This window comes from Sardina pilchardus, chromosome 23, assembly GCF_963854185.1.
Source record: "Sardina pilchardus chromosome 23, fSarPil1.1, whole genome shotgun sequence".
In the NCBI taxonomy this organism is placed as follows: domain Eukaryota; kingdom Metazoa; phylum Chordata; class Actinopteri; order Clupeiformes; family Clupeidae; genus Sardina; species Sardina pilchardus.
The window spans coordinates 19,093,735-19,106,234 of NC_085016.1; the positions used below are offsets into that span (position 1 = coordinate 19,093,735).

General features: G+C 46.9%; 1 protein-coding gene across 4 annotated transcripts in view; it reads left to right on the forward strand.

Annotated features, from left to right (window-relative positions):
• Positions 1 to 3,216: 3,216 nt before the first annotated feature.
• The window catches only part of nrp2a (neuropilin 2a), a 73,081-nt gene continuing 63,797 nt past the window's right edge, over positions 3,217 to 12,500 (forward strand). For 3 of the 4 annotated variants that reach the window (XM_062528319.1, XM_062528321.1, XM_062528322.1), the window contains exons 1-2: positions 3,234 to 4,037; positions 11,488 to 11,665. In XM_062528319.1, coding sequence (XP_062384303.1) covers positions 3,965 to 4,037; positions 11,488 to 11,665 — 251 coding nt within the window. In that variant the 5' untranslated portion in view covers positions 3,234 to 3,964. Of the gene's footprint in view, positions 4,038 to 11,487; positions 11,666 to 12,500 lie in introns of all 4 variants that reach the window. The other variant, XM_062528320.1, reaches the window with a different exon arrangement.

The window sequence follows — 12,500 nt, forward strand, 5'->3', positions numbered from 1 at the left end:
CTGACCTCCAGCGCTGGCGGGCCTCCTCCTCCTCCTCCTCCTCCTCCTCCTCCTGCGCTCCGTGCCACACTCGGCCTCCCCCATCAGGGCTGATCCTCCGACGGCCCCGTCCTCCGCTCTGCCATTCCAATCCCCGCCATCCGGCGAGCCAACAAGGGCTCCTCTCCCAGGGATCATCAGCCAGCAGAACACAGCTCAGGGGGGAGGAGGGTGGCTGAGGCCAAGAGAGAGCCGCCGCATTGTGTGGAGGTTTCAGACAGAACACTTCGGTTCATTTATGTATGAACAGAACACGTTGGTTCATTTATGTATGAACTAAACACTTTGGTTCATTTGTGTATGAACAGAACACGTTGGTTCATTTATCTACGAACAGAACACTTTGGTTCCATTTGTATAGTCCATACATTTGATGAACTTTGGTTCATTTACACATTTATTGTGCAAAGGTTACAGACAGCACCAGTTTATTTGTGTACTGTATGAACAGAACACTTTGGTTCATTCATGTTGAGATTATAGCCAGAACTCTTTGGTTAATTTACTGTATGTTTGGAATGGTGTGAACAAAGGTCATTAGGGGAAAATAACAGACACAAAACGCCAAAGCAATGGACTGAATTTCAGATACCAACTTCATGGCGAATGTACTATGTCTTCACTGTAGGGTAGATTGACTAAGAGTAAACGAGTCCAATATTAGTTTATGCGCTATAGGGAATTTCAATAGCATAATATTGATATTTAAGAGCATTCCATGACTTGCCAAAATCAGGTCCAACAGCTAACTTGCTAACTGTCTCCTCTTAAGATAAAAGCTCACACTGGCATCAACAGTAATGCACTTAAAAAGGGGGAAAGGGTCCAATTTTGGAACCATACCAACAGTCTGACCAGTAAAGTTACTGCAGCGTTTTTATTGGGTGAGAGTGGAGTGGGCGAGGGTTTTACGGGTGCCAGGCAGAGTTAAGTAGGGGTGACAGATGATGGGGCTTTGTGGAGGCTGGTAGGAAGTGACATCACGGTAGTTGCAAGTGCGTTGTTTGTCTTATGGAGAGATGGGGTGTTGAGTGAGAAAGACCTGATGGCTGTGTGAATAGAGGTCTCTGTGCTCATAGCATGTCTGAGAAGGAAAGGGGAGAAACAGTGGGCAGCTGGGCGCACACACACACACACACACACACACACACACACACACACACACACACACACACACACACACTTGACTAAGATGTACAGCCTGTGGCACCACTGGATACTATGCAGACAAACAGCTCCGGGACACATGGATGGAGAAGAGTGGGTGGGGGTGGGTTGTTATTAAGAGGAAGGACCACTCAGCCAATCATATTGCTGACAGGAATACTCTCCCTCATGGTATTGGCTAATGAGGGTGATTGAGAGAATTTTGAGCGTAGTGATATGACAGTGGTCTCCCTGGGGTAGTCAGTGGGTAGTCTGTGAGTGACAGCCCTTTGATGCGAAGCCACGTTTACCTCAGGGCCATGACAAACGGGTGTCTAAGGGCATGCGGCCATCACATGCTTACTACGCTTGACCGGTCATAGAGGACACCAGGGTGATTAAAAACAACAATAACACGGCAGAAAAACAGCACCCATCTGTGGTGTTAACGATTCAGCGTTTGTATTTTAGGCTACCCTTACATGTTATATGCATTTATCGCTGAGTCAAATGTCCTATGTAGACACATTTTGGTATAGGAAAGACAAAGCATTTTTATTTGTGTGGCGCATTTTATAGACACGTCAACTTCATGTCCTTTACAGCGTCAGCGTCAGGGAACAGCAGACAATACTAGCCTAAAATAAAAGAATGAGGGACAAAGTAAACGAATTAAAAACTAAATGGGACTACATAACAATGAATTAAAAGACATATTAACAATAGACATACAATACATCAAAGGTGATGACATAATGAAAAGCCATACTAGCCTATATAAATAATATAAAGTATCTATACCCAAAGTATAATTAGACCCGTCGACCATATTTAGACGACTATGTGCATGGGCGGAGGGCAACCGGGCGGTCTTTCACTGTCCTCGACAAACTGCCAGTTTGACAGTCACAACTAGCCTACATTGTTAGGTTTTCCCATTTCTCAAGCCTGTAACTACTCGCTAATGCTACGCACCCGGAGCACTTCCCTGTCTAATGTACCCTACTGTAAACAGCCGGTATGCGGGCTGGCTGGGTAGGCAGAGAGCGCTTCTCAGCGATGTATTTTTGGGTACTGGAGGCACCCACTGTGTTATTAAATTGCCTGCTTCTCTGTAGTTAGTTCTCTGCTGATTGCAGAGCAACGTCTGGGCCGGGTCAGGGCGGATTCTGCTCTGCGGGCGGGTCCAAAACACACACACACAGATACACACACCATCTCGATTTTGAACCGTGCGAGCGTCTGATGTGTGATTGCGGGAAAGGGTGTGAATCCCACTGAGTTCAGCTCCCCGTGTCTCCCTCTACTCACCGCTCCAATTCTTTCTCCACAAGTTCATACGAAACTGTATTACAGAGGCTGAAAAACATACCATCCCCCTTTGTGCCAACATGACGCGTCTGTAACGGGAAGAGAATATATTAAACCTTTGCCTATGTTGCCTTACTTGTCTTCAACAGCTTTTACAGAACATTTCACAGAAAGGACGTTGAAGGCTATTTTGTGTTTTGCCAATGGCAAGTTGTTTATATTGGTGTTGGGAAAATGTTTCAGTGATACCCATTTGACATTTCTGTTGTTGGTGTGTGTTACTGTATATTTATTTTCGTTAGGAAAATACTTCTCAGTCTTTCCATTGTATGCCCCATTGCTATTCTTCACGTTGGTGGCCTATTATGGACCTTAGTAGCAGCTAGGCACAGTGGTGTCATTTAACAGTGAGATTGTTCAAATGTCGGCAATTCTGATCAGTTCTGCGTTATTCAGAGTCATTTTGTATTTATAACTTTGATTGGCGGTCGCCAAAGTGTGCCTTTGTGTGTGTCCGTGTGTGTTCCTCTCCACGTGTGATCGTGTGTGGAGTGTGTGTATTTAGAGAGCGAGAGAGAGTGTGAGCGAGTGTGTGCGCCCTCCGTGCTCTCTAATCAGCGAGCGAGGGGAGGCGGGTCAAGGCGCTGACTGTAATGCGATAGCTGCTCCGCTCTGAAATGGTATCACACACACACACACACACACACACACACACACACACACACGCACGCTGCCTCAACGACCAGGCTTTACTGACGGAGCAACGTGCAGAGCGATGCCAGACTGCGAGGAGCGACTGAACGGAACGGAGGTGCGCTACAGTCAGCCCAACCTTCTCGCGTAAAACGTGAACGCAACCCGCATTTAAAAGTGAACAAAGTGCAGGGCAGTACCTGCATTCATCTGTGCTATCATTTCATCTAAACTATTTTATTTGATGACTTGCAGAAATTGTAAAGCAACCACGGACTGCTTTATTCCAAGGGACGAGAAGGCATCGCCCGCAGATTTTTGGAGGTAACTGTGAGCTACTCTCCACGCATTCTCCAGGGGAAAACGTCCAACTATCGGATCCCGAGGTAGCAATGGATCTAACCTGTGCAATTCTTCAGTCATGAATACGAGGGATACGTTTGCATGATACTGATATGTGCTGTGTCCGCGGACAGATAGACGTCTTTTCCCTGATACATATGAAAGACGGGCTGAGACTGCCTCTCTGCGAACGGTCAGACTTCCATTAAACGTACCCAAGGCTGAAATTCAACGGAGAAGTTGAGAGACTCTACATTCAACAGAACCACACTATCTTGACCAACCAATCCTAACAGCCTTACCCAATACACCATTATTTATGGGACAAGGAAAATACTATTTGTATTTGTAGGATATCAAAGACTGGGGGAGGCAAGAATCAACAAACCAACACCAACAGCTGCAAGACATTAGCAGCAACCTATTTTGCAAGATGGATATTTTATCGTCATTGTTTGGATTTTTATTAGCTCTTTGTCTGACACTGAAAGTGCACGGCGATGATGGTAAGTTGCCTCTGCGTCTTACAAACACATGTATTTGTGAGTCTCCTCTGAAAAGCTCTTATTAGTTAATTCACCACTTACAAACCAGCGCCTTTTACACTAACATTTCTCTTCCAATGTATTGCAGTACAAACCTTGTTCGATTTTTTGTTGACGTGTTGCATCTGTTTGAAGTCGATTCCAGTCAAATCTGGAAAGGCACTGCCACAGCCTTCGACTAATGATCACTACCATATGCCACAAAATGCCAATTACGCATTTACGCCTCGCCAAAGTTCAAGCATAAGCACTATTGGAAGGACAGATAACTGGACTAATGAATAATGAACTCATGAGAAACACACATTGTAATGCATTAAAAGTAGTCTACCTGTGAATATAGCCTAAATTTGTTAGCAAAAAAATATGCCATGATACACCTGGTTCTACATGGGCAAGGATTAATATAGTCTATTTGTGCTGCTGATGAGGGTTCAGTTGGCTAATCCCTTTCAGTAATCCCTGACAAATTTTCCACCTAAAGGGACATCTGTAAAATGATTACTACCCGTGAGCAGTGAGTCAGTGTGGGTAATGGATGGCCTGACTGACGGTGAGTTCAGAAATATGCAGGGATCATCATCTAAAGATGGAAATGGTTATGGGAAGGCTGCTGTTTTCCTTCAAAAGGATGTGGATATTTTAAACCTGACACTGTTCTGTCGTCTCAACTAACGCACAAATATGTAGACTCGTTCTTGTTATTTAAGAACGTACAGAAGTGAAAAGAGAGAGAAAAACATACATCGTACTCAATTGTTTCCATGTTGTTCTTAATTGTGATATGACGCCGGGGGACATGAGTGTAAATCGCTTTCCCTTAATTTACATAAATATCTCAAGACTCCAGGCGTCTCGCAAACAGTCAACTGACCTCTAAGCTAATTAGAAAAAAAAAACCCATATATATATTGCAAACCATCGTCAGTGACCAAAACTTTATGCTCAAGAAAAACTAAAACAGGTTATCAGGTCCCTATTCTACCGTGAATCCAATCTCGAACTCCCCTTTATTTTCAGAACCATTTTGCCTGTTTAAGTTCACAATGGCATGATAGGCTACACAAGTAGGATGATCTACGACAACATCTATATGTATTAGCCTACATTTGTATGACCAGTCATCTTAATTGACCTTATTCTCGGTGGCGTCCTTGTCCTCCCCTGAAATACGTATTGATTTTCATTCACTGCATCCGAGAGTAAACGTATTCTCTGACTCGAACTAGATTCCATCACCACCTCAAAGCGGTCCTGATAGTGACCGGACTTTACCCCCGCTTTAACATTGTCCTTTTCCTTGTTCGCCGGTAGTTGGCTTTGAAGCCTTAATTACACTGTGTTTTGAACATTTTTCTCCGGAATTACAGAACAATAGCTCGTTACAGAATGTCAGAGAGGAGGCATCTGTGTTATTAACCCTGAGAATTTGTTATCGGAGGTTTTCCCACTTTGGCAGGAGATTGGAGTCTTGATGTGTTCGAAGCGGGCTCTTATCTCCTGTGTTTGTTCCTGAGAATCCACTCAGCGCGTTGACAATGTTCAATTTAGCCATCATCACTAGCGGCGAGAAACGCCAGTAGATTGTCATCAGAGAGATATCTCCAAACGCACTGAAGTAAATCAATTCAAGAATAAGTCTGCTGGAGAGAAGACATAAAAAAAACTGCTGCGTTGCATTTTGTGTAAAATCAATTCAAGCAATTTTCACGAGCTGAAACAAGGGACAATCTGTGTTATTTGAGTCCAAATAAGGAGTTAATACAAGCTTACTCTGTACAGGCTATACGCTATGCAATAGCCTGCGTTGTATACTGCCGTCACGGTGATTACAAGATATCGATGTAGTTCCCCCTCAGGAAACACTCTCCCACAAGCAACCGACTTCATCCACATCCCTGCTGCGTGCGTAACTGTGCGTTGTTGAGACGCGCCAAAACTCTGAAGGGGAAGGAAATGCGAGTCTGGTAAACTGCTGCATTGTCTCCACAATAATAATGGAATAGTTCATATATTAGGCCGCTTCCCTTTATAGCGACTTGTTTTTTTGCTCTGACGCCTGTTAGAATACTCAACTGGGTCATGCATCTAGGCTATTGTGAGTATGAGCTAAATAATGAATCAATTCAAATTAATTGGTGAGCGATTCTGTAAAAGTGCTTGTTTGTGCAACACACTCACACCCAAAGACGGAGTTCCCCTCCAGTATGATGAATGTCTATCTTTCGTAGGTCTGTGACGGCTTGTTGATCTGGGCGCCTAAGTGTCTTTGGGGACTAGCTCCACTTTGAACGTGAACGTGAACGTGAAATCTTGACTGCCGCATGCGCTGTACCAAGATTAATTCGTGGAAAATGAGTCTCTTAGCCAAGTTGGCTCCTTTTAAGTACTTGTTCTGAGCTTATTGTGGAAGAAGGACATGTTTTGGCCTCACTGTGTACCTGATTCCAAGCTGGAGGATCAGACCCAGATGTTGCGCGTTTGGAAGCTTCTTGTCATGTAGGTGTTCGTCTGCCAGTAGTTAACATGTTCCAGACGCCATCTCAGAAACACCTGAGGAAAGGAGAGAGGGGAGGAGATACAGACGATAGAGAAAGGAGAGGAGTAGATGACAGAACTGAGAAGGGAAATGTACTGACTATCCACAACCAACTCTTTGACTATCCACAACCAACTCTTGCTGTCAGCTCACCGAGCTACAGAACATGGTATTATGTAAAGACTTTGCCATACAGACACACTCACATACTCCCTCTGTGTCTCTCACCCTCCTTAACCCCCCCTCACACACACAGCTTCCTCAAATGTGGGAAAGTCCAAGAAGGCCCTTAAGACCTCCTACCCCCTCCACTGTGTAATCTACTGGAGCTTGCACACACTTACCAACACACACTTATACCCACCCACACACCCACACACACACACACACACACACACACACACACACACACACACATCCTGATGTGGTTTTGATAGGTGGAGTGAAGGCGGGCTCGTGTGGGCAGTAGACGCTTCAGGCTGGTCACCCTTTAAGACGGAGCTGCCACAGCGAACGCGACAGGACTCTGCCCGATGGCATGCATGACACGCTCCTCTTGCTCATCCGCAATGTTTCACAAACAAGAGACAGAGGCACGCAAGCCCCGCCGCACATGTAAACAAACACGTGGAAAACATACGTGGACACTTATCAACATGCAGTGTATACTATACACGCACCGTATAGATGCACTTTAGAATGGTGGAACATGCACATATGCACATGCTGTGATATAACATGCATGCACACACAGACACACACACACACACACACACACACACACATGTATGCACACACCTTTGCAAATATAGCATGCAAAAACTTGTATGCAGAAGCACACACGCAGATGCACACACATACACACAAACATACATATACACAAACACACACACACACACACACACACACACACACACACACACACACACACACACACACATAAACATACTTAAACTAATGCACATTCTGGTGCTCTCTCCTCTTCGCCACTGGACAGGAATAGCCGCCTGCACTGCAGAGTGTATGTTGAGCCGTGAAAACAAGGTCAGAAATTTGCATCAGGGGGGCAAGGAGCAGGCCGAGGAGGAGCGGCAGGGGTGCACTGGGAGCGGCCCGCCAAAGTGATTGGGGTTAAATTAAACACAGATTAAAAGCAAGGCAGGAATACATAATGCTGATGCCAGTTCCCCATGCAAGAGCTTTTAAAGGTCCGCACAGGGTGTAGGCTAGGATGAGTCAATGTGTGTGTGTGTGTATGTGTTTGTGTGTGTATGTATGATTGTTGTCTTTCATTGAAAACATGTGAGAGGGTAACACGCAAAAACAAATTGTAGCGATGACAACGTGGACCGTGTTAAGCTCTGGATGATGACAGAAATGTCCTTGAGTCACACCCCAGAAGATGAATCAGACGTCTCGATTCACATTCCCTTTGACTGAGTGTGCGCGTTTGCGAAGCACTGAGCACACACTTCATCTCTGCAAACACTTAGAGCATCAGCAGCCTCCGCAACCATAATATCAGGTTTACAGTGTGTACACAGGGCAGGGATCTCAAGAGGGCATACATTAGACAGTGTGGATAACCACACGTTCAGGAGTGCTGTTTAGAGGGGGCCCCCATCCGGGGGCTGATCCTGGATCAGCTGTGGCCCTCATCTGGGCCAGATAAGGGCCACGTGGGCTCTAGAGGCTGGCTGCTCTACGGGTGGTTCGTTTCCTGTATGGACATGCACCATACAGACTGCGAGAGGAGCAATACCACCCCACAATGGCAACAGAAATATCGGCAGATTAAAAAGCGAGAAAGGAGGGCAACAGAAATAGGATTTTTTTCCCTTCTGTGCTCCATTTTCCCTCCCCTTTCTCTTTCTCTCCCTCCCTCCCTCCCTCGCTCCCTCCCTCCCTCCCTCTCTCTGTCAATTCAGTCTTGTGTGGAATGCTTTGATTAAAAACAGAAAAATGGGGAGTCAGAGAGACACAGAGCGAGCAAGTGAGAGAGAGAGAAAGAGAGAATGAGAAGAGAGAACGAAAGAGAGAGATTGAGAGTGGGAAAGAGAGAGAGAGAGAAAGGGAGAGAGAGAACATTGCCCGTGGATTCATCCTGGCTTGGTGCAGGGATGAGGGGATGAATGGATGGCTGCTGATTTCCTCACCGCGGGCGATAGCACTTTTTAATTAAGGTGCGCGCCAGAGAATGATGGAGAGATTTATCATAGCCCCTCCGCACGCTGGCAACTTATCGCCACGGCGACGCCCCGCCACAGAGATAATTCTGTTAATAGGAATTAGTACCAGCAGTCACACACACACACACACGCACACACACACACACACACACACACACACACACACACACACACACACACATTCACAGACTTGGCACATGGACATGCCGGGGCATATGCTCACACACACACACACACACACACATTTAACACAAGTGAGTCACAGGCACATGTGCCCCCACACACACACCCACACACACACCCACACACACACACCCTTGCTCCCCCAGTGGAGCCCCATAGCTGCGGGCCGCTCCATGAGAATAGCCCAGGTTTTAATGGCCTCTCTCAGGCCCGGCTCCTGCCGCTCACTCTTCCCCGTGCCTGCTCACATGAAAGGGCCGGCGGGCAGGCAGGCAGGCAGGCACGGGCGCGGGCGCGTGGTGGAAACTGTTGAGTTGGCAAGATTCTCCAAATGGCTTTATCTCGCCTCTCAGGCCCCTGACGGGTCCCCAGTGCCCCGCTTTGAACACACTCCGGCGGCGGCGACGACGAGTGTCTCGCCTTCTCCCCCGGCCGCAACCGAGGGGCCGGCGCGTCGTCAGCGGCCAGACAGGAAGAGGGATGGAATACGGACGGTCCATTGTGTTGCTGGAGGTGCACTCTCCATTTTGGTGCAGTTTCATTGCACTGGGGGAAAAGACATGGGATGAGGATGGATGGATGGTGTATGAATGTGTGTGTGTGTGTGTGTGTGTGTGTGTGTGTGTGTGTGTATGTGTGTGTGTTGGTGTGACAGTGTGTGTGTGTGTGTGTGTGAGTGTTTGTGCGAGGTGTCACACGGAGACGGATGACTCGCGCGGCAGTATCTGCGTTCCATCTGAAACCCCACCTCGCCTCAGGTTGGCCTCCCCTCTGAAGACCTAATAGCCCCGGCCATGTTCGATGAACTCCATTATATTTCAGCACACCCCGCGCTCGGAGCATTGAGTGACACGTTGACACGTCAGGGGGAAAAAATAGCTGCTGCACTCAGCACTATTGTGGCGAGCGCTCTCCTGTGCGAGGGGGAAATGTGACCCCTCTCTCTCTCTTTTCTCTCTCTCCATCTCTCTCTCCATCTCTCTCTCTCTCTCTTACTGTTCTCCTTCACTTCTATCCTTCTTTGGGTTGGTGGGTGTTTGTCGGTGCTTGAGAGGGACCGTGTTCCGACTGACTCCCCGCATCTGGAAAAGAAATGGGTTCAATCTAGCCGGCCTTGTTCACGTCGTCTTTGGAAGCCGACTTCAGACCTAGAACTGTCAATCAAAACCCCACTCATCCTGTGAGCGCAGGATCCCGCTGTCTCCTGCTGAGACACACTGCGGTGTGGGAGAGATTGTGTGTGTGTGTGTGTGTGTATGTGTGTGTGTGTGTGTGACTTTGTATGTGTGTGTGTCAGCATTTTACAGCTGGTTTTCGCATTGTTTCTTTTCCTGTGCAGAGTGTGGACTTTATTTAATCCCGAACTGATTAAAATTAAATAGATTAATAGACGTTTGATGTGGCCCAATTTTAATTCGGGAGTAATTCTCTCTCGATTTGTGGAAATGGGATCGGCCATGGACGGAGTTAAACACCCCACAGCACGGTTGTCATGGTGAACCGCTTTCACAAAAAAGTATTTCTGTCTCCTAATCAGGTCTCCATTTAGAATAATAATGAATGATACTTTGTGTGTGTGTGTGTGTGTGTGTGTGTGTGACTGCGTGACTGTGTGCATGCATGCCTGTGTGTGAGTGTGTATAAAGAGAGCACCAGGGTTATTATTTGTGTTAGTGTGAGCATGCATGTTCTGCGTGTTTGCGTGAGATAACGGCCTACAGAGAAAGCTCTCTCGTCTGTGGGGGGAGACTCCCCAAGAATGGAGGCTTTTGTTCGGGCGGGATCTCATTACAGAATCGGGGTGACCCCCCAGAACCCCCAGACAGGCCGTCTGTCTGTCACTTCCTGTCTCTGCCTCGGAGCCTCCCCATTGGCCAGCCATTGTTCCGGGGAGTCAAAGAAAAGAGAGCGATAAGATCTCGAAACGACTCCTAATATTATGGGATTGCTGCCATTCATGTGAAGGATGCGATTGGTGGGATGCAGTGATGGGGTTAGGGTTGTCGTGGAGACACGGCACTCATTGTGAGAGAGACATTGCCAGGCCTGTAGCCATAATGCTGTGATTCTATTTGAGCAAAAATATGGTCATAACAAAGTCTCAAATGCAAAAAACACCACACATCCTGTTTTAATGCTACATTTCTCTACACTTAAAATACTCCCTTTGTAAATGTCTCCCCGCTCTCTGATTCAGTGCAACTTTGATTATCAGCAAAGATGTCTCTCACAAATGGTATCTGCCTTAAATTAGCTGCCTTGTCATATTTGAATCAACATTCGTCGTAAAAAAAAAAAAAAAAACAGCACTTGCAAGATGTGGTGACAAACACAAAAAGAGTCAGACTGTGATTGGAGAATATATTAACAGTTCGAGCCTTGACACACTGGCTGTCAATGCTTTTTGTTGTGCTGTGCTTTTGAGTCAGAGACTGATGTTTGTCACTGGGTTCCAGTTTGCACTCATCCATCCCTCTCTTCTCTCCCTCTCCTCTCGTAGTGGTGCCGTGTGGTGGGCAGGTGGATGCCAGTGTTGCCGGCTACATCACGTCCCCGGGGTACCCGACGGAGTACCCGCCTCACCAGGCCTGCCAGTGGGTGATCACGGCGCCAGAACCCTCACAGCGCATCGCCCTCAACTTCAACCCACACTTTGAGCTGGAGAAACTGGACTGCAGGTGGGTCTGTGTGCGTGTGTGTGCGTGTGTGTGTGTGTGTGTGTGTGTGTGTGTGTGTGTGTGTGTGACTGGGTCTCTCTCTATCTCTCTCTCTCCCCCTCTCTCTCTCTCTCCCTCTCTCTCTCTCTCTCTCTCTCTCTCTCTCTCTGTGGATTTGTGTGTTCTAATGGAAAGTGTGCATGGTGAAATCTAACAATAGGAAATATGGACAGAATGACAAGAAAGAAAGGATGAGAAGAAAGATAGAAGGAGAAAGAGAAAGTTTTGCCAGAAGTGTTATACTAGCCACTTGATGGCTGTGTACAAACCAAGAATATGTCCCATGATTGGAACAGCTTTTGTCTTTGGCCAATCATGTGTTTTAGAGTTTATTCTCAGCATTTTTGCATATGATTTAAACATTAGCAAATCTCAAGGACCCTGGGATAGAGGGAGAGAGGAGCGAACGCTAAAAGAGATCCAGAGAAGGGAAAACAGAAAATGAGGAACGCAGGCCACGAATTTGGCCCCGGCTTCAACGGAAGGGCTCAGAGGCAACTTAAAAGCTTCGCCGTCCTCCATTACTAGGTTTCCAGAATCAATATTTCCAGGGAATTCGTTTCTGTTTTTCTCCTGCTAGCTCCCCTGCTTAGAAACACACGGGCGCTGGAGTGCTTTATCTCACTTCAAAAAAGGGAAAATGCTAAAAACCTTCTCTTATCTTTTTGGGAACAAGTCGTCACCAGGTAGGGGGTAAGAGGGACTCATTTGCCCAAGCAGACGAGTTGGCCCCTGGGCATGATTGGAGGTGGGTGGGTGGGCAAACTCCTGACACCCCTACAGATCACGAAACTCA